Source organism: Papio anubis, chromosome 18, assembly GCF_008728515.1.
Source record: "Papio anubis isolate 15944 chromosome 18, Panubis1.0, whole genome shotgun sequence".
NCBI classification, from domain to species: domain Eukaryota; kingdom Metazoa; phylum Chordata; class Mammalia; order Primates; family Cercopithecidae; genus Papio; species Papio anubis.
The window spans coordinates 63,078,566-63,103,757 of record NC_044993.1 but is presented as its reverse complement, the minus strand read 5'-3'; the positions used below and the strand labels follow the sequence as shown (position 1 = coordinate 63,103,757).

At 48.9% G+C, this 25,192-nt stretch overlaps 1 protein-coding gene across 15 annotated transcripts in view; it reads left to right on the top strand.

Moving 5' to 3' along the window:
* Positions 1 to 25,192, top strand: part of CIITA (class II major histocompatibility complex transactivator) — a 62,245-nt gene that overhangs the window by 5,769 nt on the left and 31,284 nt on the right. For 2 of the 15 annotated variants that reach the window (XM_031658482.1, XM_017953175.3), the window contains exon 1: positions 5,998 to 7,088. The exons of 9 other annotated variants lie outside the window; for them this stretch is intronic. In XM_031658482.1, coding sequence (XP_031514342.1) covers positions 7,037 to 7,088 — 52 coding nt within the window. In that variant the 5' untranslated portion in view covers positions 5,998 to 7,036. Of the gene's footprint in view, positions 1 to 5,678; positions 5,972 to 5,997; positions 7,089 to 7,538; positions 8,011 to 25,192 lie in introns of those variants that run through there. 4 more of the 15 variants (XM_009195979.2, XM_009195978.2, XM_017953176.3 and 1 more) reach the window with 3 other exon arrangements.

The window sequence follows — 25,192 nt, the reverse complement described above, 5'->3', positions numbered from 1 at the left end:
AAACCAGAGCTGTGACATACCAGAGAGGATAGAGGCTGTGCCTTCCCTCTTTTTGGGCTTCCTTTCCTGAGAACCAGCCCCTGTTCTGATCCTGGGAACCTCCTTTGCCTCAGGAAAGGGGATGTGTTGGTAAGGAACTCATGCCTTTCACCTTGGACTGCTTCTCTGGCCCTCTACCCCAGGAACCACAGAAGGAGACACACCTGCATCCGGAAGTTGGCATTTCCCCATGGGTTTTCCCAGGCCAGACTGTTCCAAACACAGCTCGCCCCTAAGCCTGGCACTTCTTCAACCAGGGACGGTTTCTGTTCTCTGTTGCTATGACCTTGAACAGTTCACCTGCGTTCCTTACTGTCTACTCTCCCATCCACCTACCTGCCTGCCCTCCGACTTTCCTGATCTGTCTACTTACCTTCTCATATCTATTTCTTTTTATTATTGTTATTATCATTATTCTCACCCTGTCTTTTTTTTAAATTTATTATTATTATTATTATTATTATTTTTTGGCTGGGGGACAGGGTCTTGCTTTGTAGCCCAGGCTGGAGGGCAGTGGCATGGTCTCAGCTTATTGTAACCTCTGCCTCCCAGATTCAAGCAATTCTTCTACCTCAGCCTCCTGAATGGCTAGGATCACAGGCACCTGCCACCATGCCCAGCTGATTTTTGTATTTTTAGTAGAGACAGGGTTTCATCATGTTGTCCAGGCTGGTCTGAAACTCCTGACCTTAAGCAATCCACCCATCTCAGTTTCCCAAAATCCTAGGATTACAGGCATGAGCCACTGTGCCCAGCCTCTTGCCCTGTCTTATGGTGGTAATCTACTTCTCAATTTATCTATTTACATCTACTACCTACATACTTATATACTTATTTACTCATGTCTACTTATCAGTTAATCAATTTCTGTACCTACCTAATCACCCATATATTTCCCATATATTTACATGTCAAAGTATTGTCCTACCTTCCTACCAACTAAGCCCACTATACAACAATCCATCAGTAGGTCCAGGTTCTCATATGCTCTCCCATGTTCCTCCCTAATTTGGATACATAGCAGTTGTATTCTACTCACCTGTCTCCCTGTTCACCGATCTCTTTTCTTGCCTTTCTCGCCTCCTTTCTTTCCTTCTCCTGAATCATTTATTTAGCACCTGCTAGAAATTATGGTGGACTCCCCATCCAGTGCTCTTTCACCAAAAAGCATGAGATGAAGAAGCACTTTCAGTCTAGTAGGGGAGGAATCTTCATCCATTTGGAACTGGAGGCTGCCTTGATCATTCAAATCTAAAACTCCATTCATTCCTTCAAATGGTCTTGGAATAGTGTGTCTTTTATTTTATTATTTTTATTTTTAATTTTATTTTTATTTTTTTTTTGAGAGGGAGTCTCCCTCTGTTGCCCAGGCTGGAGTGCAGTGGCATGATCTCAGCTCACTGCAAGCTCCACCTCCCAGGTTCACGCCATTCTCTGGCCTTAGCCTCCCAAAGTAGCTGGGACTACAGGCATCTGCCACCACACCCAGCTACTTTTTTGTATTTTTAGTGGAGACGGGTTTTCACCGTGTTAGCCAGGATGGTCTCGATCTCCTGACCTTGTGATCCACCCGCCTCGGCCTCCCAAAGTGCTGGGATTATAGGCATTAGCCACCGCCCCCAGCCTATTTTATTTTTTTTGAGACAGGGTCTTGCTCTGTCGCCAAGGCTGGAGCACAGTGGTGCAATCACAGCTCACTACAGCCTCAACCTTCTGGGCTCAAGTCGTCCTCCCATCTCAGCCTCCCAAGTAGCTGGGACTACAGGCATGCACCACTCTGCCAGGCTAATTTTTTTATTTGTTGTAGAGATGAGGTCTCGCTGTGTTGCACATGGCTGGTCTCAAACTTCTGGGCTCAAGTGACATGCCTGCCTTAGCCTCCCAAAGTGCAGTGTGCACCCAGCCTGATGATGTGTCTTTCAAATGCTCAGTTCTACGTAGGCATTGGGGTGACCGTAGAAAATTAAAGACCTGGCCCTAGACATTAACAGATTTATGATCTAATCGGAGGTAGCAGGGATGATGCTTATGAACTTGAAAGTTGAAGTTTTATTGCCAAACAATGTTGCAGCAAGTTTTGTAAAACCTAGCAAAGCAAAAAATTATAGTTAGCTGGTGGCAAAATGAAGTTGGGAACTTGAGCTTTGCAGGATGGCTAAAATATAGGCCAAAAGGGAGAAGGCAGGAGAGCAGCGCCGGGAGGGAGCAAGCTCCCAGCATTCTCCCCTGGCTTGCAGGGAACCAAGGTGCGAAGGTAGGATTGAGCGAAATCTGTTTTGGGAAACTGCAGCAAGGACCGGCAATTTTTACAGAACACTGTTCTTTACTTGGAAGACCAAGGTCCTCCCCATCTCTCCCTGGGACTTAGCAGGGGACCCCAGTATGGGTGCTAGTGGTTGCTGCCATGCTAGATTCTGGCTCAAGACAAATAAATTCAGATCCTTAGGGCAAGACTGGCTTCAGCAGCACCTCTCCTGACAGGGGTCCCCTCTCAGGACAGAACTGACTTTGTCCCAAGCAGACCTGGGCTCGGGGAATCCTCATCACCTCTGCAGGAGTTTGTTGTTGTTGTTGTTGTTGATGATGATGATGTTGTTTGAGATGGAGTCTCACTCTGTTGCCCAGGCTGGAGTGCAATGGTGTGATCTCAGCTCACTGCAACCTCCATCTCCTGGGTTCAAGCAATTCTCCTGCCTCAGCCTCCTGAGTAGCTGGGATTACAGGCATGAACCACCACTCCTGGATAATTTTTCTATTTTTAGTAGAGACAGGGTTTCACCATGTTGGCCAGGCTGGTGTCGAATTCCTGACCTCAAGTGATCCATCCACCTCAGTCTCCTAAAGTGCTGAGATTACAGGTGTGAGTCGCCGCATCCACCCTGCAGGAGTCTTTAAGAGGCAGCAGCAAGGAGGCAGGTGTTTCAGCAGAGAAGCCTGCGGTGGGCTTCACTCCTCCTACTGCTCTTTACCCCCATTCACTCAGTGCCAGAGGTTGTCATTCTGCCTCTGAGCCTTCCTGCCTGTTCCCTCTCCATCCCTGAACCTTCACCTGCCTCTGCTGAAATTCAGCTCAGCTCCTGGCTGGGTACCACTGCCACTCATCTCTAGCCTCTCTACCCTGGTGCCTCTGGGTGCCAAAGTGCATCCTCTGCCATCAGCCAAACACACCGGTTGACGGGTGTCCCTTGCTCTGCTCAGAGACCTACACTGACACAGGCATCGTCAGGTTCAGGTCTTGTGGAAAAGACCCGGGTCTGGAGGAGTCAAGGAAGATGTATGAGGAAGGTGGTACTGAAATGAACCTCTGGTACAGGGAAGATATACCAGGCAGCTGCAGTCATCCAGGTGAGAGTTGGTAGTTGTGGCTGGCCCATTCTAAGTTCCAAAGCTGCCTTGGCCATCCGTCTGAGGACGGGATGGGGGGACATCAGAGCCAGCTATCTCTGAGAACAGAAAGGGACCCCCATATGGGACCTCAAGACGGCTGAGCAGTCAGAGGTACTTCTCCCATGGCACCAGGTCGTAGGATAATGAGACTTCTTAGAATTTCTTTCTCTCTCTCTCTCTCTCTCTCTCTTTTTCTCCCTTCCTTCCTTCCTTTGCTTCTTCCTTCCTTCCTTTGCTTCTTTCTTTCTTTCTTTCTTTCTTTCTTTCTTTCTTTCTTTCTTTCTTTCTTTCTTTCTTTCTTTCTTTCTTTCTTTCTTGAAACTGAGTCTCTCTCTGTCACCCAGGCTTGAGTGCAGTGGCACAATCTAAGCTCACTGCAACCTCTGCCTCCTGGGTGCATGTGATTCTCATCGTTCAGCCTCCCGAGTAGCACACACACCATCATGCCCAGGCTAATTTTTGTACTTTTAGTAGAGATAGGGTTTTGCCATGTTGGCCAGGCTGGTCTTGAACTCCTGACATCAAATGATCTGCCCGCCTCAGCCTCCCAAAGTGGATTACAGGTATGAGCCACCACGCCTGGCCCTTCTTAGAATTTCTGACATTCACCATGTCCATTTGTTAGCCCCACCAAGCAAGGCTGTTTCAAATTGACTCTTAGCACTTCTTATTTGTCCGGCAATTTCTGCCCCCCCTCCTCACCCCAGGACTGAAAACAGTGAAGCCTTCAAAGTAATCACCTTACAAAGAAGGGCATCATTCTCATTTCACACGTGGGGAAACTGAGGACCACAGAGAGGAAGTAAAGAGGCCAAGGTCGCACACCTGCTAGTAAGTTCCCCGTCCAGTGCTCTTTCAGCAAAAATGCATGAGGCACGCAAGTCATTGCTTCCAAACCTTCATTTCAGTACCACCTTCCTCATTTTTGTGTTTTCTGCATAACACCTTACTATTATTTATGACAGGTTATTTTTTTAACCACTCACCTTTTCTATTCACCCTTCTTTTCTTTTATTTAAGAGAGACAGGATCTCACTCTGTTGCCCAGGCTAGAGTGTGTGGCATGATCATAGCTCACTGCAGCCTCGAACTCCTGGGCACACTCGATCTTCCCACCTCAGCCTCCAGAGTAGCTGAGATTACAGGTGTGCACCATCATACCTGGCTAATTTTTAAAAAAATATTTGTAGAAAAGTTAGTCGAATGTAGTGGTGAGTGCCTCTAATCCCAGCTAATCAGGAGGTTGAGGCAGGAGAATCACTTGAACCCGGGAGGCAGAGGTTGCAGTGAGCCAAGATCGTGCCATTGGACTCTAGCCTGGCAACAAGATTGAAACTCTGTCTAAAAAATAATAATAATAATGATAATTTGTAGACACAGGGTCTCACTATGTTGCCCAGGCTGGCCTCCAACTCCTGGCTTCAAGCAAGCCTCCTGCTTTGGCCTCCCAAAATGTTGGAATTACAGGTACAAGCCACCTGGCCCAGACATCTACTTTATTTTCAAATAAAACTTTACATTCCATTATAAAGGAAAAAGAAATGGCAAAAACAGGAGGTAACCATGAAACAAGAAAGCAGAGTGATGTTCGATTCTAAAAAGATACCGTTGACTGTAGAAGGCTCTGAGGCTAGAGGGCTGCTTTCTATAAAATGAAGTGATCGTACATTAGAAGAGGTGTTAAAGACATGTTAGCACCAAACTGAGACTTCCCCCTTGATGCCATCGGGAGGATGTGCAGATACTGGAAAAGACACTACCTTTCTCCCTGTGGGAGTCAGTATTATTTAGCATCACATCGGTGGGTCATCCCAAACCATCTGGTTACAAGGGTACTATATTTGGGTCAACACTCTTTTAGGCATAACTTATGTTTTAGTCCAATATCTAGGGATGAAAATGACAGGTGGGCCACTTATGATCTCCAGGGAAATTCAGGGCAATTTCGTGTGGGGGTGGGCATGGTAGAGGGGAACGGCATCTAAGAAGTCCCCAACAGAGGCTGTCAGCTTGTCTTGAGGCATTTGGGGCGGCTATGATACTGGCCCCATCCTGCAGAGGATGGCACATATTGGCAGCTGGCACCAGCGTGGTTCCATTGTAATCATCATTTCTGAATGTCAGAGTGTTGAAGGTTCCCCCAACAGACTTTCTGTGTAACTTTCTGTCTTCACCAAATGCAATCCACAACAAGGAATTGAAATTAATTTCAGACGCGTGGGGAGGGCTTAAGGGAGCGTGGGAAAGTTAGAGGGTGTTCAGAAACAGAAATCTGACGGCTTGGGGCCACCTTGCAGGGAGAGTTTTTTGACAGTCCCTCACTTGTTTCTTTGCATGTTGGCTTAGCTTGGCGGGCTCCCAACCTGTGAGTGGCTAGTGATGAGGCTGTGTGCCTCTGAGCTGGGCATCCGAAGGCATCTTTGGGGAAGCTGAGGGCACGAGGAGGGGCTGCCAGACTCCAGGAGCTGCTGCCTGGCTGGAATTCCTACACCATGCGTTGCCTGGCTCCACACCCGGCTGGGTCATTGCCATCCAGAGTCCCAAGGTAAAAGGGCCGGGAAAGCATCTTAATTTAGAGTGCGGTCTCAGCTGGTCTTGCCATTCTAGATAAACAGAGAAACTATTCTGAATTGGGGGCGGGGATGAGGATGAGAACATGAGTCTGTGTCCTGCTGGGTCAGGCCATTGGAAGATGTGAAAGAGTTGTCTATTTGCTTCCACCGGAGGGAACCTTCAGGTCAGCCAGGTGTCTGGACTGTGAATCCTGTATCAGCACCGGAAGGTTCTAGAAGTCAGACTTTCGGGCAGTGTGTCATTAACTCTCAGCATGCTGGCCTGGCTCTGCCCACAGCAAGATCCTTTCTCATCCCTTTGGGTAAATACTGAGCACTGCTTCTGCAAAACGGGACCTCTGCCAGACTCTACTCCATCCCCAGAGAAGCAGGGAAACCAAAACTAGAGTCAGCCTTGAGGTGTAGCTGTTGAGCCCTTGGCAGCTGGTGAGAGCTGGCGGATGCTGCCATTCCCCCAGTTTTAAAATGGTGTTGTTAGAAAAGGGGCAGGGGACAAGGGGACAGATGGGGGGAAGACCACAGCGCAGACACCTAGCACTGGCTCTGAAGGCAGCATGGCAGCTCCACCGTTGGCTGCGAAGGGTGTGCCCCTGAAGAAATTGTTTATATTCTCTGAGTCACTTTTCCTGGAGTGTAAAATGGACCTGTGGGAAAGCCCATATGATAGGGTAATGACGAGGGACCTAGCACACTGCCCAGTAGTTTGTAGGAACTGAATATTATCATAGGAGCTCAATTTTATTGGCATTGCTGTTGTTGGGTGGTTAAAGGGTTTAAGGGAGTGTGGGAAAATTAGACGGTGTTCAGAAACAGAAATCTGACGGCTTGGGGCCACCTTGCAGGGAGAGTTTTTTGACGGTCCCTCAGTTGTTTCTTTGCATGTTGGCTTAGCTTGGCGGGCTCCCGACTAGTGACTGGCTAGTGATGAGGCTGTGTGCTTCTGAGCTGGGCATCCGAAGGCATCTTTGGGGAAGCTGAGGGCACGAGGAGGGGCTGCCAGACTCCAGGAGCTGCTGCCTGGCTGGAATTCCTACACCATGCGTTGCCTGGCTCCACACCCGGCTGGGTCGTACCTGTCAGAGTCCCAAGGTAAAAGGGCTGGGAAAGCATCTTAATTTAGAGTGCGGTCTCAGTTGGTCCTGCCATTCCAGAGAAACAGAGAAAAGGTACCCCTTTTCTCAGACTCCCCTGAAATGTATGGTTTGCTCTGAACCCAGAGAGAGATGACAGGTCTGCCAGTGTTGCTGGGTGCAGATGTAAGTTGCTAGGGGAAAGTGTTTGAGGGGGAGAAGTCAGAGGTGACTTTGCCCCCTCCCTCAATTCCAGATGAGGAAATACAGGCATGAAAAGGGAAAGTGACCACCTCAAGGTCTCATGCCCTGGAGGACCCAGCAGGAATCCAAGACCTCTGAAAAGGAAGGGCGGGGCTCTTGCCACCGCTGGGGGTGTGGTCATGGGGACACAGGTTTTCCATCCATGGAAGGCCCTGAGAGATTTTGTCTTCCTCCCTAGGGCCAGCATCAGAGGAGTGAATAGCTCAGTTCACTCCTCCATGTGCCCTGGGAGGTGGTTTGCCACTTTCACGGTTGGACTGAGTTGGAGAGAAACAGAGAGCCACCCAGGGGTGGGGACGAGCTCTCTGCAACTCAGGGTTTGCCGATCACTTGCCCAAGTGGCTCCCTAGCTCCTGGCTCCCGGCTCTGGGCCTGGGACTTTCCCCGAAGTGGAGCTGGCCACTGTGAGGAGCCGACTGGAGGTAGGGACCTCTTGAAGGGCCCAGGCAGTTGGGATGCCACTTCTGATAAAGCACGTGGTGGCCACAGCAGGTGCCTGGTTGCTCCACAGCCTGGCCAGCGTCTAGTGATGCAGAAAGAAAGTGAAAGGGAAAAGAACTGCGGGGAGGCGGGGAGGTAAGATGATAAGGGGATGAGCTGCCACAGACTCGCCGCGGCCCCAGAGCTGGCGGGAGGGAGAGGCCACCAGCAGCGCGTGCGGGAGCCCGGGAACAGCGGTAGGTGACCAAAGTCTCTTCTGCAGCCCCTAAGGTCGGGCTAAGAATCGAGGCTCCGAGACTGTTAGTTACTAGCTCAAGGTTACACAGTAAGTCTGGGAGGAGGGGGGATGGAATATGCAGAATGTAGACCCGGGAAACACCTCGTTTCCCGCATCCCTGGAGCGACTCTGCACGGGAACGGGGAGCTGGGAACCCGGGGCTTGGCTTGCTGTGCCCAGAGCTCCAGGGCCGTGGGCGGGTGGCAGGAAAGCCTGGCGGCAGCTTCTGCACAAAAGCTGGAGCGCAGACGGGGAGCGCGCAGCAGACACACGCTCCAGGCCACCCTTGGCGGACTCTGTGCGCCCGGGATCCTTCAGAGGCGCGCACCTGCGCGCGGAGGAAAACACGCGCCCTTCTTGTACTCCAGACCTTGGACCAGGGCCGCCCTTCTCTGAGCTTCACTTTCTCTGTTGGGTCATATTCCTGCTCTAACTCTGGAATCTTGGGTATCGGGCTTTCCAAGCGGGGAAAGGCAGCAGGGAGGCAGCAGGGAGCCAAACCTTTAACCGGAGGATGAGAGAAGTCCTCAACCCTCGTTGAACATCTTGGCGAAGGTGTGTGTTGTTGGGAGGGGTGGGGGAGGGGCCTCCCGGACTGAACCGATCTCTTGATCTCTCACTTCTGTATCTCGCTTTGGGGTCCTGAGTCACACCCTCTAAGGAGAGAGGCTAAAGGGCCTCGGAAAGCCAGCATACGAATGCCGGAGTGGGAGTGAGAAATTGGGTCTTTTTGGGTCCAGGAAAGCAGGAATCGGAGCCACCATGCTTAGCTTTGTCTGGAACTCTTAAAAGCCGTGGTCCTCCTGAGTCCCACAGCCCCTCTCCACCCTAGGTGGCACAGGAGAAGCGGCAAAAGCCTAGAAGTTCAAGGCATGGCTCCCTCCCCAGTCACAGCCTGAAGTTTCTAACTTTGGCAGGAAGTCTTCAGTCTCTGCTCCCCACTCCAAAGAAAAAATAAATAAATACTTCTCCGGAGTGAGGTCAAGGAAACTGGTATTGCTTCCTCTTGGAGAAAGACGAACCAGAGGAACTTGACTCCAACAAATGATCACCTTGCAAACCCCCGGCTGCCTTAGGTAATGACCTGGTCTCCAACAGCCTCAGAACGTTTGGAGGCAGGGTCTTCGGAGATGACTGAGCTGGGAATCCCAGGCTTCCCACACATGAACATCACCCAGGATGATCAACCTGTTTAGGATGCAGGTTCCTTGGCTCACCCCCAGGCCCGGTTGGCTAGGCCTGGGGTGAGGCTGAGACCGTGCAGGTTAAACCATCTATCCCAGGTGACTCCAGTGTTTGCTTGTGGTGCAAAAGTCCCCAGGGCAGAGACACTGGGAGGCGCTAATGTGGTCTCATCTCTTTACTCTCTCCCTGTTACAAACCCTCTATCAGAAAAGAAGTCCCAGGAGGTGTTTTGTTTTGTTTTGCTTGTTTTGCTTAACGCCACACAGCAAGCAGTTTACAGAGGCTGGATTTGAACCCTGGTCTGCTGAGAGCCCAGTCCAGTGCAGCAAGCAGATGTGAACCTCCACAAACGCAGGGCAGGTCCCAGGCAGTCAGAGAGAAACTTGTTGATACCCAGTCTGTCTGATGGCTGGGGTTTGGTTTCATGTCCTAAGACCCAACCTCAGATACCTTGAGAAGAGCAGAATCAGAAAATTAACCCAAGGACACTCTGGGTCAGTTCCAGGCAATCAGGGAAGTGGCTGGAGGGAGGTAGGAAGCTTCTGGACTTAGCCTTGATTCGCCTTGAGTCACCCTGACAAGTGACTTCCCCTCTCTGAGGTTCATCTGTAAAATGGATAAAACATGAGAGCTTGCTTGATGTTGTCTGATGTGCACAGAAAAAGCACTTTGGAAAACCACCAAAGAATATTAATGCATTGGGAATAATTATTATAGATCCTAAAGGGATTGTTTAGAAAGATCAGAGAGTGGCCAGGCGCAGTGGCTCATACCTGTAATCCCAGAACTTTGGGAGGCCGAGGCAGGTGGATTGCTTGAGGCCAGGAGTTCAAGAGCAGCGTGGGCAACATAGAGAAAGCCCATCTCTACTAAAACGCCTTTTTGTGTTTTAGCCGGGTATGGTAGTGCACGCCTGTAATCTCAACTACTTGGGAGGCTGAGGCACGAGAGTCGCTTGAACCCGAGAGGCGGAGGTTACCTGAGAGGTGGAGGTTACCTGAAAGCTGAGACTGTACTACTGCACTTCAGCCTGGGCAACAGAGCAAGACTGTCTCAGAAAAAAAAAAAAAAAAAAAAAATTCAGAGAGGAAAGCATAGGCAGATGGGAGGTTTCCAAAGACCAAGACACACACAGTCAAAAGACAGTTCAGAAAGAGGCATTAGTTACCACCGATTCTCATAGGAAGGACATAGACACTTTTCAGATTCCTTCAATCCTTCTTGCATCAAGGACAAAGTCTCTTGATTTTCGCTGATCTTTGACAGTGCCCTAATGCTTGCTAAGATTTCTTTTTAACAAAGTGGTAGAGAAGTTGACATTATTTTAGTAACATTGTTTCTTTTTCAACCGCAAGTGATACTGTTGGTTTGGTTTTGCTTCTCCATTTATACGTGGGAAAAAAAGTTTTCTTTTTGTAAAATCATGGCAAAATACATATAAAATTTACCATTTTAACCACTTTCAAATGTACAATTCAGTGGCATTAAATATTTCAAACTCTTGTGCAACCCCCACTACCATCCTTCTCCAGAACTTTTTCATCCTCCCAAACTGAAACTCTACCCAATAAGCAATAACTCCCCACTGCTCCTTCCACCCAGTTTGTGGTAACTCCAACTTCCTGTCTCTATGTTTTGGGCCACCTCCTATAAATAGAATTACACAATATTTGTCTTTTTGTGCCTAGCTTCTTTCACTTGGCATAATGTCTTCCAGGTTCATCCATGTCATGGCGCGTGTAATTCCTTTCTATGGCGGAATAGTATTCTAATATGTGGATATCCCATATTTTGTTCATCCATTCATTTGTTGATTGATAGACAGGTGGGTTGTTCCTACTTCTTGACTATTGTGAATAATGTTGCTAGGTACACGGGTGGACAAATATCTGTCTGACTCCCTGCTTTCAACTCTAGAAAGCTGTCTTTTAAAATCGGTCTATTTAAGTTTCTTTAAAAAATTAATTTAAGGAAAATACTGAGGTAAATTATACAACAGGTGATATGTCAATATGACCCCAAAATATTGCAAAGATGGAAGACAAATGCCTGCAGTTTGGGAAACCGCATGAGAGGAACGACCTGGAAGCTATTGTAAAATCTAGGCTGAGGGTCTGGTGACTATTAGACCAAGGGCATTGCAGCAGAGGGCAGCTGAGAGACTTCACGAAGGAAAGATGTAAGAATTAAGAAAGGGGCCCAGTGCAGTGGCTCATGCCTGTAATTCCAGCACCTTGGGAGGTCAAGGCAGGATGATGGTTTGAGATCAGGAGTTCGAGACCAGCCTGGGCAAGAGAGCAAGATCTTTTCTTAGAAAAAAATATACATAAATTAATAAAAATAAATCTTTTTGTTGTTGTTGTTGTTGTTGTTGTTGTTGTTGTTGAGACTGAGTCTCGCTCTGTCGCCCAGGCTGGAGTGCAGTGGCCGGATCTCAGCTCACTGCAAGCTCCGCCTCCCGGGTTCACGCCATTCTCCTGCCTCAGCCTCCCAAGTAGCTGGGACTACAGGCGCCCGCCACCTCGCCCGGCTAGTTTTTTGTATTTTTTTAGTAGAGACGGGGTTTCACTGTGTTAGCCAGGATGGTCTCGATCTTCTGACCTCGTGATCTGCCCGTCTCGGCCTCCCAAAGTGCTGGGATTACAGGCTTGAGCCACCGCGCCCGGCCAAAAATAAATCTTTGAAAATACAGATTCCAGGCCGGGCATGGTGGCTCACACCTGTAATCCCAGCACTTTGGGAGGCCAAGGCCAGCGGATCACCTGAGGTCAGGAGTTCGAGACCAGCCTGGGCAACATGGTGAAACCCCATCTCTCCTAAAAATACAAAATTAGCCGGGTGTGGTGGCTCATGCCTGTAATCCCAGCTACTCAGGAGGCTGGGGCAGGAGAATCACCTGAACCTGGGAAGTGGAGATTGTGGTGAGCCGAGATCACACCATTGCACTCCAGCCTGGGCAACGAGAGTGAAACTCTGTCTCAAAAAAAATGAAAGAAAATACAGATTCCTGGGCCTGGCTGCAGACTCCCTGAATAGAGCCACTGGGGGTGAGGCCCAAGACACTGTGTTTTTGACACCTTTCCCAGGTAATTCTCATTCACAGCCAAGCCTGCCAATGGCTGGACTCCATAGTCAGATCCCAGCAAGCAAGACTGGCTCATGGTTCATCTTGGGGTCTGCAGCACCCAGCAGAGTGCTGAGGGGACTGTGTTAAGTAGAGCTGGATAGGTCAGGACTGGAGTGTGGGGCCTGGCTTTTCTAACTGCAGTCACAAGATCCTCATCACTCCACCCCCTACCCCAGCACCAGGGTCAGGTTCCTTTCCAGGAAAAACTTGTTGGACTCCTTTCCAGGTCATTGACTGCAGCTAGGAGTGGCATGCAGAAGGGAGGCCATCTGGAGCTGGGACAGACCAGGCAAGTGGGGAAGGGAACTCTTATCCCAACCCTGCATTCTGGACAGGGACTGAAGGTCTCCTGGCTGCAGCTCATACAGCTCATCTTCATTCTTATCCTGGGACCACCAAGTCCCTCACCCGCAATAACTTTACCCTTCACTGGCAAACGCACAAGCTGGAGATGATGGCTCATTTGAGTTTTAAGATTTTCCAAGTTGCTATGAGGTCAAGGTCCTCAATCGGGACCCAGAGAAGATAGGTGGCTTGCCTGAACTTTCAGAGGGGGCATCTGTGGTGTCTTTTGTGGGGTTCTGTAGGATTTCCAGGCCCCTCTTGGAGGAAAAGTAGAAGTAAGTTGTCTCAGGTCAGATTGCCTGGAAAGCCAAGTAGGAGATGGAGATTTGCATACAGGAGGTTTACTGCGGACAGTCACAGGAGGGAATACCCAAAGGAAAAGGGAAGAAAGCAGGATTGGGAAGCAGCAGGAGTTGAGGTGCAATGCAGTCACAACAGAGGTCTTAGCCAATCCCATAGGGAGCACTCAAGCTGGGACAGCAAGGAAGCTAGAGCTTCACACCCCTCATCTACCCCCTGTGCCCCCATACAGGCATAGCCTCCCCCATGATGAACATTCAGCACTAGACTGATACATTTGTTATAATCAATGAACTCACATTGATGCATCATTATTACTCAAGGTCCATGGTTTGTTTATACGAGGGTTTACTCTTGGTGTTGTAGATTCTGTGGGTTTGGACAGATATATGATGTCATGTATATGACATTATAGTATCACACAGACTTGTTTCACTGCCCTACAAATCCCATGCTTTGTCTATTTATCCCTCCCTCTCTCCCCCATAACCCTGGGCAACCCCCGACCTTTTTATCTCCATTGTTTTGCCTTTTTCAGATAAATAGCTGGAGTCATACGGTATGTAGCCTCTTCAGATTGGCTTCTTTCACTTGGTGGAGTTGTGTTTTTATTTTTTTAACTTAGTTTCATGTATTTATTTATTTTTGAGACAGGGTCTGACTCTGTCTCCCAGGCTGGAGTGCAGTGACACAATCACGGCTCACTGCAGCCTCGACGACTTCCCCAGGCTCAAGTGATCCTCCCACCTCAGCCTTCTGAGTAGCTGGGACTACAGATGCACACCACCATGCCCATATAATTTTTGTATTTTTTGTAGAGATGGGGTTTTGCCATGATGACCATGCTGCTCTCGAACTCCTGGGCTCAAGTGATCTGATCCACCCACCTCAGCTTCCCAAAGTCCTAGGATTACAGGCATGAGCCACCACGCCCAGGCTGAGTTGTGTTTTTAAACTGTACTCTGTACAGCTTATTTTAGGCAAGAGAGGTTTCAAGGACAGAATTGAATCCTGCCTCTCCATGCCCCAATTACCCATCCCTTCCAAGTCATCATCTTTCCAGAAGTCAGAGCTAGAAGGGACCTGAAAAGGGCCTCTAAGCCACAGGTGTCAAACCCAAGAACCAAAAAGGCCATAATGATGTGAAATGTGTCCCAGCAGAAGGCAATAGGGAGTAGTGGAGCCTCTGGCGATCCTATTTAACCACAGCGCGCTCTCTTCACCTGTTCAGGAATTTAGGATCCATGTAAAATTTCATCTGAAAACCGCTACTCTTGTGTGACCCTCTTATTTAACAGATGAGGGCCCTGGGGACCAGAGAGGGGAACGGGCTTGCCCAAAGTCACACAGCCTATCAGAAGCAGAGCAGTGCCCGTATCTCAGGTCTCATGACTCCCTGGGTCAATTCCATCCCACCAGGCTATTGTAAACACTACTGTTTCCATGACCGAGTGGGTCCTTCTTTCTTTAAACTGCCTCCAACTGCTGAGAAGCCCTTTGGCTAGGGATTGGAGCCAGTTTTGCTTTGTTTTCAGCTTTCCTGCTCTGAAGTTACTTTGTTTGCCAGAGCTGGTTGGTTCAAACCCAAAGGGCAGGGAGCTGCAATGGAAATTCATCCAAGGGCACTGGAATTGGGATGGCAAAAAGGAGCAGCAGGCAGGTGTCAGCGGGGAGCAGCTCTTTGCATCCCGCAGTTCCCAGAGAGCTTAGCATTCATTCATTCATTCATTCATCCATTCATTTATGAGACAAGGTCTCACTCTCTTGCCCAGGTTGGAGTGCAGTGGTACAATCATTGCTCACTGCAGCCTCAAGCTCCTGAGCTCAAGCCATCCTCCTGCCTCAGCCTCCCAAGTAGCCGAGACTACAAGGGCACTCCACCACATCCAGCTAATTTTTGTATCTTTTATGTCTGAAGAGATGGGGTTTCACTATGTTGCCCAGGCTGGTCTCAAACTCCTGGCCTCAAGTCTTCCTCCCTCCTCTGCCTCCCAAAGTGCTGGAATTACAGGTGTGATCTCAGACAGCTTATCACTTAATCACCTTTCCATCTGAGCTGGCAGCAGAGCTGGGAAAGTGCACCCAACACCCCAGATGCTGCAACTTTAGTGCTTCCTGCTTCTTCTCTGTGTGGAACTGGCCTGTTTGGGTACGCAGAGCCAGTCGCCTCCAAGACCCTCTGTAGAAAAAGACCCTACTGTGCACCTCAATTCCATTGCAGGACAGGAAAGAATTGAATCCTGCTTCTCCCTGCCCCAGTCACCCATCCCTCTCAACCCATTATCTTTCCAGCAGGTCAGAGCTAGAAGGGACCTGCCAAGGGTGGCAAATCCAAATGCCAAAGGGGCCATAATGATGTGAAATGTGTACAGGCAGAAGGCAATAGGGAGTAGTGGGGCCTCTGGTAACAATTGTGTGTACTCTATATAGAGACATTGTGATGGTAATACACACACACACACACACACACACACACAGTTATTTTGGCTTGGGAAATGAAACAAGTAGGCCTATCGACCGGATTCAACTTTTGATTTTGCAGCCAAGCCCCTGTTGCACAGTTGAGGAGCCTGCAGGTCAGAGAGGGGATTTAGAGCCAACCAATAGCAATATTTCCAGACCTCTCCTGAGATGAAGCTCATATGACTTCCTGCCCCCATTACACACATATACATGCACGCACATGCACACACATCTTCCGCTCTCCCTGCCTTGAGGACAAATGATCAGAACCTGCAACCGTTTCCAGGCCCATAAGCCCCTGAGTGTTGCAGTGTTGCTACATGCCTTAGTTTCCTCTCCACCTGTTGTGACCTCCTCGTGCCACTCCAAGAAGTGAAAGTCTTGAGTGACAGTCATTTCTCTTAAGTCCTCTCTCTGTCTCATTCTCCTGGGATACCTACACTTGGTTTGCAAACAGCAGGCAGGAGAGCGAGGGGCTTCTTCCTCTACCTCCAGCTCCTCCCCCATCCTGCTCCAAGTCCAGCATGTTCTTGTCTCTTCCCCAGGACCCTGGGCTATCAGGTACAAATCAAGCCATCCCCAGACAGCCTATGGGGTGGCAAGAGCAGAGGTTTCTTTCTTTGTGAGCATCTATAGGTACCGGGCTCTGTGCAGGCCCTATTGTTGGTGAGCCACAGAGGTATCCACCCCACCCCATGAAGCCTCTTTCTTGTCTTTTTTTTTCTTTTTTTTCTTTTTTTTTTTGAGACAGAGTCTCTCTTTGTTGCCCAGGCTGGAGTGCAGTGGCTCGATCTCGGTTCACTGCAACCTCCGCCTCCCAGGTTCAAGTGATTCTCCTGCCTCAGCCTCCCCAGTAGCTGGGACTACAGGCGCCCACCACCACACCGGGCTAATTTGTGTATTTTTAGTAGAGACGGGGTTTCGCCATGTTGGACAGGCTGGTCTCGAACTCCTGACCTCAGGTGATCCACCCGCCTCAGCCTCCCAAAGTGCTGGGATTACAGGTGTGAACCACCGCGCCCAACCAGAAGCCTCCTTCTTTTCAACCCTTGGACCTTTAAACCTTCAATTAACTGCCCAGCCCAGCCCAGGTCATAGTACACTAAGATCCTTGGTTCACATGAGGGATTTCTCTTCATTAATGTCCCTATTTCCCATACCGGGTGCCCATTCTAATGCATTTCAGGTGTATCCTTCTGTTTATATGTGCTCTTATAAAACGTGTTTTGCCTTTTTTTTTTTTTTTTTTTAGATGGAGTCTCACTCTGTCACCCAGGCTGATTTTTCTTTTTAGTAGAGATGGGTTTTTACCATGTTGGCTAGGCTGGTCTCAAAGTTCTGACCTCAAGTGATCCACCTGCCTCAGCCTCCCAAAGTGCTGGAATTACAGGTGTGAGCCACCGCGCCCGGCCACAGTGTCTTACTTTTGCATTCCATACTGTTATTAAGATCTACTTGCCTTGCTTCTGATGCATTTGGTCTTTGCTTCTAATCATGGACTTTGTCCTCTATGGAGTTCAGTGGTTACTTTTCACCTGTCCACACCCCCAGTGATGGACACCTAGGTGACCTCTAACCCTCTGTCAACACAAATAACACAGCAGTAACCATCCTCAGATAGGTTCTCCTGGGGAGTTGTGGGAGAATTTCTTTGGAATGTATAGACCCAAGAGCTGAATTGCCAAGTTGTAGGATCTACATATCCTTAGATATTCTACATGATGCCAGGTCGTTCTCCAGAGCAGCTCCATCCATCTACATTCCCACAAACCCTGTGTAACTAACACTTGGCATTTCCCAGATTTCTAACTTTTGCCAGTTGTACAGTATCAAAGGACACCTTGCTGTTTTATTTTTGGAGTTTACATCTTAGTACCACTTACTGGCTAAGTCACTTTAGGCAAGTCACAACAACTCAGTGAAGTAAGCACTGTGCCAATAAAATGCAGTCGATTCTGTGACTCAGAGAGGCTGAGTAACGTTTGCAAGGTCACACAGCTAGTGTGGAACTGAGATTTGAACCCAGAGCCTGCACCCTTAACCACTATGCTATTATGATGTTTTGTCTCTCTCCTAAAATATCATCTGGGTCTACATTGCAAGCGTCTTTGGCAGGGACTGCGTGGCAAACCTCTTTGGGGCCCGTAAGGAACTGAGCTCGGCGACTTTCTTATGGGGTGCTCAGTAAATCATTGTTTTACAGCTTTAGAGGGGAAAAGTGAGAGATGTTTAAGTCTTAGTGTTTATCTGGGAGTACTACAGGGTGCTCGAGCAAAAGGAGAACTCATTTGAGCTATTATGCCCACAAAGAAGCTGTCTGGGGTCTGGTCGTGGTAGATAGGCATTCCTAGGCCCCTGACTTCTCAACATCATCTGGCCCCCGGAAGCAGCTTGTCATGAGGTTGGGGAGCAAGTTGGTGTTGAGGTGGGGGGCCTTGGGTGAAAGGAAAAGGAGAAGACTGCCAGGCAGTGAGTAATCAGAATCTCAAAAAGACTCAATTGAAGGGGTTCCCACACTCATTGAAACGGAAGCTCGGAGGGCTAAGGTAATGTACTCAGGATTAAATGCAGAGCGGAAACTCAAACCTAGGCACACAGTTCAGAGGTCTTCCCATTATTCCTCAGGAGGAGAAGTTCATGGGCAAGTGTAGGGAAGTATTCCTTCTCGTGTTCTTTTTTTTTTTTCCTCTGAGACAGAGTCTTGCTCGTCGCCCAGGCTGGAGTGCAGTGGCGCAATCTCGGCTCACTGCAACCTCCGCCTCCTGGGTTCAAGCAATTTTCCTGCCTCAGCCTCCGGAGTAGCTGGGATTACAGGCACCCATCACCAAGCCCAGCTAATTTTTGTATTTTTGTAGAGATAGGGTTTCACCATGTTGGTCAGGCCGGTCTTGAACTCCTGACCTCAAGTAATCTGCCAGCCTCGGCCTCCCAAAGTGCTGGGATTACAGGCATGAGCCACCACCACTGGCCTCCTTCTCATGCTCTTTAATCACAGTTCAGAGCAGTGCTGGAGGCTTTTAGGGATAGCAAAAGAGTCCTTCTCCCTTGCAGTGCCTCCTTAGACCCTCAAAGATAGACTCTCCTCCTCCGGAAAGAAAATAATCTAATGAACTGGACATGATCTCAGCCCCTGCATCTGTAAAATGGGTATAATGACACAAATCTCCCAGAGTTGCCATTAACAGTTGAAACAGAATAGTAAATGCAAGGCATCTAGCACAGCTCCAGACACAAAGAAATCTTCCCTGGTCACTCTCACAGAGGTAAGAAGCAAATAATAAAAACGGCCATCACACATATTGTACTCACCATGCAGAACCTGTACCGCCTTAAGCTACTGTTCATTCAGCACTTACTGGTCACCAGTTCCCTTTCTAAGGGCTCCATGCAACTTAACTCCCCTAACCCTATGAGTTGCCAATTATTATTATTCCCCACTTTACAGATAAGGAAACTGAGGCTCCAAGTGGTTTAAAAAATGAACTTGCCCAGATTGTAGTGTGTTGGTAGGTAGGGATAATCTCAAAGTTAGGAAATTTCACCCCAAAGCTCACCATCTGAGCTCCCATTCATCTCCCACCAGCTGAGATGGAACATTATGCTGTGCACAGAAGAGCTGCATGCACTGATCTCCAGCTTGTTTAGGTCTGAGTTAGAACATTCCGGCAACACTTGATTTCCCTCGGGGGAGAGAGAAATGAATTGTTATTTCAGACATCCGTTTAGTGTCTATACTTAGTCTTTCAAATCCTTCAGCAGTGTGAAGTGGGGATGAAAATGAACCCTAAAAAGGACTTTTGATGGCAAAAAGATCAGGAATATTTTCTCGAGTTGGATGTGGAAGGTGGTGGCCCAGGGGGAAGCACAGTTTCAAAGAGGACCTTCTAAAAATACTGCCCATTTACCAGAAAGACACAGACCACACCTCTGCCCTGCCCCCAGATGGCTCCTCAAAAGGAGAAATTGTCTTGCCACCCACGCCTTTCCTCACCAGGGTGGTGGGGGGCCAAGAGCCATTTAAAAAGGCTGTAGAGTGCGCTGAGGCTTTGGAGATGGGTAGTTGGGTTCAAATCTCAGCTCACTAATCTCTCTGAGCCTGTCTCTTCATCTGAGAAACAGGAATACAAATAGCTGATGTGTAAGTTAGACCAAATGGGATAACGCCTACGAGTCATGTCATTTGGTGCCTGGCACTTGCTGGGCACTGTGAATTCTAGTTCTGCATCTTTGCCACGGATGAAGAGAGGCTGCCACGCGCAGAAACATGCTGAGAGCTGGGAGGACGTGAGCTTGAGGGATGCGGTCCCTGGGCTCAGGGATTGCTGAAGGGTTCTCTCTCCTGCCATGGGATGATCAGGGCCATCTTTTCCCTCCACCCTGCTCTGGCATTGTGGGTTGGAGAAACAATCCAACGAAGGGGCCTTTGAAGCACTTTCTAAGCATCTATAGACATTGGAAACTTGGGTCTGGGGATAGAGGACAGTCCCATGCCAAGATTCAAGTAGATGTTAGTGTGACTGGGAGGCAGCTGTGGCATTGTGGTGAAACCTAGAGTCTTGGGCCTGAGTTTCAGCTTTGACACCCCCTAATGTAATGGCTTTCCTTTGACTGTGGGCTTCCCATGTAGCTGGCACCCCACACAGAACCCCCCTTGGCCTTCTGATGATCCTGTAGGACAACCCTTTTTTTTTTTTTTTTTTTTTTGAGATGGTGTCTCATTTTGTCGCCCAGCCTGCAGTGCAGTGGCGCGATCTTGGCTCACTGCAGCCTCTGCCTCCCAGGTTCAAGCAAGTCTCCTGCCTCAGCCTCCCAAGTAGCTGGGATTACAGGAGTGTACCACCATGCCCGGCTAATTTTGTATTTTTAGTAGAGACAAGATTTCACCATGTTGCCCAGGCTGGTCTCAAACTCCTGACCTCAAGTGATCCGCCTGCCTCGGCCTCCCAAAGTGCTGGGCTGCAAGGCGATCTTCATTCTCCAGATCTAATGTTGGGAAAACTGATGCTCAGAGAGGTCAAGTGACTTGGCTAAGGCATCACAGCCAGAATTCAGATGCAAGCTCCTAAACCACGTGACCTTGAACAAGCCATTTCACTGAGGCGTGTGAACCTCCTGCAAGCTCACATGGGCATAACACTCTACCCTGCCTTCTCCCCAGAGCTTTTTGGGAACTCAGCTGTGGGGGATGGAGGCAGAAGTCCATTGTGAGCTGCAAATCCTTGATCACCCAAGAGGAAGTGCTTAAGGTACAGGCTTCGGTCTTAGGGAAGCAGGAAGTGGGGGGGCTGAAATGTGTATTGGGGGTTTCTGGGAGTGGATTTCTTCTTGTCCAGGTTGAGCTAGTGACACAGATCTTAGGACCTCTGGTGACTTTTTGCCCAGGCAACTTCTCAGTGGTGGTGATAGGGGGCATGGTCAGACCATCCAAGCTGCCCTGCTGGCTGTGGGGGCCTTTTTTTTTTTTTTTTTTTTTTTGAGACACAGTCTGGCTCTATCACCCAGGCTGGAGTTCAGTGGTGCAATCTCAGTTCACTGCAGCCTCAACCTCCCCCGGCTCAAGCGATCTTCCCACCTCAGCCTCCTGAGTAGCTGGGACTACAGACACACACCACCACACCCAGCTAAGTTTTGTGTTATATGTAGAGATAGGGTTTCGCCATGTTGTCCAGGCTGTCTCAAACTCCTGGAATTTCTACAGATGTGAGCCATCATTCCTGGCCTGTGGGGGCTTTCTTGTTCCTATTAAGTCTGCAGGGTTCCCTTATGCAAAAGAGCAGAAAGCTCAGCTTCACAAAGTTTGACCTCGGAAAAAATGGAAGGGAAAGTGTCCCTTTGTCACTCTCACAGAGGTAAGAAGCAATCTAATAATAATGATGGCCATCACACATATTGTACTCACCATGTAGAAGTTGTGCTACCTTAAAACTTCTGTTCATTCAGCACTTACTGATTGCCAGTCCCCTTTCTAAGAGCTCCATGCAACTTAACTCCCCTAATCCTTGTGAGTTGCCAATTATTATTATCCCCATTTTATGGATAAGGAAACTGAGGCTCTAAGTGGTTTAAAAAATGAACTTGCCTAGGTGGCAGTGTGTTAGTAGGCAGGGGTAGTCTCAAAGTTGGTAAATTTTACCCCAAAGTTCACAATACTTGCCTTCTTTCCCTTCCCAATGTATTTATCTGACTGTGTGCTTAACCACATGGCAATGTCATACAGAGTTTGAAGCGGAGCTCATCAATAAGTGGGGTGGGCTAAATGTCTCCAGGCTCCTCCCTGCGGTCCCTCCCACTATCCCCTGTCTGTGATACGACCTGTGTCTCTATGCTTGGGCCTAGATAGGATAAGGGTGATCATTTGATTGGGAACATTTTGATTGGGAGGAAAGAGCACCAGCCTGGGGGTCTTGGCGGGGTGGGGAGTGGGAGAGCAGGTGCAGGGGCAGCCACCGACAGTCTATGGGGTCTTGTGCAAGTCATGTCCTTCCCAGGGTCTCAGTCTTGTCATCTGCAGAGTGAAGGAAAGAGGTCAAGCTTGAAGGTCCCTGGCAGACCCGATGCTGTGAGAAAACTGAGTCTGGGTAACTTGCCCAAAGTCCAAAGTCACACAACTCATTCATGGAGTTGCTACGGTCCATCTGGAGCTCTTGTCACGAGATCACACTGCCTCAAAGAGGAGGCAGAGTGCTGCAATGTAGGTTCTCAATAAAGAGCATGGGTGGAATGGGAGGCGGGCAGCAGGCAGGAGTTGGGGCAAAAGACTGCTGTGAGAGAATAGATTTCGTGCCTGTGTCCCTGACCAAGGGGCTGGGAGAGGTGGAGCGTCCCACCCCCCAACCACCTCCCAGCTTTGGCCTCGCTCCAGGAAAAGGGTTGTGGCCCCATCTTTCAGTTCTGCTTCCTCTAGTCACGGCTGGCTGGGACCTCGCTGCAAGCCGGTTATGTTTGGATTCCTGCAGCCCCCACTCAACCGTCATGAACAAGCGGCCCTAGCCAGTGCCCCAGCTTGGACTGGAAAGATCATTCTCTGTGACATCCAGAGTCTATGCTGAGCCTCTCCACAGGCAGTGAAAGCTGTGGATGAGTGAAAGAAAATGGGTCTCTGGGCTGGGTATGGTGGCTCACACCTGTAATCCCAGCACTTTGGGAGGCCAAAGTGGGCGGATCACCTGAGGTCGGGAGTTCGAGACCAGCCTGACCAACATGGCAAAACCCTGTCTCTACTAAAAAAAAAATTAGCCGGGCATGGTGCCCGAAGCATCTGTGATGCCAATAGCAGGAGGTTGAGTCAGGAGAAATTGCTTGGGCAGGAGGCAGAGGTTGCAGTAGGCAAGATTGCGTCACTGCACTCCAGCCTGGGCAGCAGGTGAAGTCCGTCTCAGGCCAGGCATGATGGCTCATGCCTGTAATCCCAGAGCTTTGGGAGGCGAGGTGGAGTGGATCACGAGGTCAAGTTGAGAGCCATCTAGCTAACATGAGTGGTAGAGCCGTCTCTACTAAATACAAAAAGTGGCTTGAAGGAAGTGATGGTGAATGCCTTAGTCCAGCTACTCGGGAATGGCTTGCAGGGGAGAATGGCATGGAGCAGGGCCCGGAGGATTTGCAGTGAGCCAGATTATGCCACTGCCTCCAGCCTGGAGACAACGGCGGAGAGTCTGTCTCAAAAAGAAAATGAGTCTCTGGAATGGGGTGGCGACTTGCGTGTGTGTTTTCTCATGAGTTTACCCTTCAATTTATTCTCTTCTGGCCCCAGAATAGGACAGTAGGAGGCTCCCTCTGGTCCTCCAGCTTCAGGGCCAGCTCTCCTCTTACCTCCTCCAGGAAGCTCCCTCTGTTTCCTTCCAGCCTTCATCTGCATGTCATGTGTGGTGGGTTGAAACGTGGCCCCCCCCAAAATATATGTCCACATCAAATCTCTGGAACCTCTCAGTGTGACTTTATTTGGGAAAAGGGTCTTGGCAGATAGAATTAAGTTAAGGGGCTGGGTGCAGTGGCTCACTCCTGTAATCCCAGCACTTTGGGAGGCTGAGATTGGAGGATCACCTGAGGTCAAGAGTTTAAGACCAGCCTGGTTAACATGGCAAACCCCATTTCTACTAAAAATACAAAAATTAGCTGATCATGGTGGTGAGCACCTGTAATCCCAGCTACTCAGGAGACAGAGGCAGGAGAATCACTTGAACCGGGAGGTGGAGGTTGCAGTGAGCCGAGATAGCACCACTGCACTCTAGCCTGGGAAACAGAGCAAGCCTCTGTCTCAAAAGAAGGGGGAAAAAAAAAAAGAATTAAGGATCTTGAAATGACATCATCCTGGATTATCTAGGTGGGTCCTAAATCCAATGACAAGTGTCTTTATAAGAGAAAGAGGAGACTTGAGACATGAGGAATGGGTGATGTGGCCACTAAAGCTGAGTTTAGAGTGGTGCAGCCACAAGACCACAAGTCAGGGATCACCAATAGTTCCCAGCAGCTAGAGGAGGCAAGGAAGTGTTCTCCCCTAGAGCCTCTGGAGGGAGCGTGGCCCTGCTGACACCTTGATTTCAACCTCTGGCCTCCAGAACCATGAGAGAATAAGTGTTATTGTTCTGAGTTACCTGGATGCTGGTACCTTGTTTCAGCAGCCCTGGGAAATGAATATACCATGGAAACATGGACCTGAACCAGGGATCAGGGCAGGGGCCTTGGAGTCACACAGATGAGCCTTCAGCTAGGTTTTCCCCAGCAAGAGCTGCATGATCTTGAGGAAGCTGCTTGTCTTCTCTGAGTCTCAAGTTCTTCATCTGCCAATAGAGACAATAATGCTTACTTCCTAGGTTTTAACAGCTTTATTGAGATGTAATTCACATATCATACAATTTGCCCACTTAAAAAGTACAGTTCATGCCTGTAATCCCAGCACTTTGGGAGGCTGAGGAGACAGGCGGATCACTTGAGGTCAGCAGTTTGACAGCAGCCTGGCCAACATGGTGAAACCCTGTCTCTACTAAATATGCAAAAATTAGCTGGGTGTGGTGGTGGTGGGGTGCCTGTAATCCCAGCTGCTCGGGAGGCTGAGGCAGGAGAATCGCTTGAACCTGGGAGGCAGAGGTTGCGGTGAGCCAAGATTGCACCCCTGCACTCCAGCCTGGGTGACAGAGACTCTGTCTCAAAAAAAAAAAAAAAAAAAAGTACACTTCAATGGTCTTTTGGGAATACTCAGAGAGTTGTGCGACCATCTCCCATCCCCACAGTCAATTTTAGAACATTTCATCACCCCCTAAAGAAACTCCATACCCATCAGCAGTTGTTCCCCATTTTCTTCCAAAATGCTTCTCCACTAAGCCCTAGGCAACCACTAATATGCTTTCTTTATTTAAAAACAAAATTAATAGAGATAGGCTTTTGCTATGTTGCCCAGGCTGGTATTGAACACCTGGGCACAAGCAATTCTCCCGTCTCAGCCTCCCAAAGTGCTGGGATTTCAGGCATAAGCCACCATGTCCTGCCTCTTCTACTTTCTGTCTCTATGGATTTGCCTGTTCTGGACATTTCAGATAAGTAGAATCATACAATATGTGACCCTTTGTGTCTAGCTTCTTCACTTAGCATATATTTTTAAGGTTCATCCATGTTCCAGCATGTATCAATGCTTTCTCCCTTTAATGGCAGAATACTTTATTGTATAGATAAGCAACATTTTGTTTATCCATTTATTTTTTGATGGATATTTGGGCTGTTTTAATAT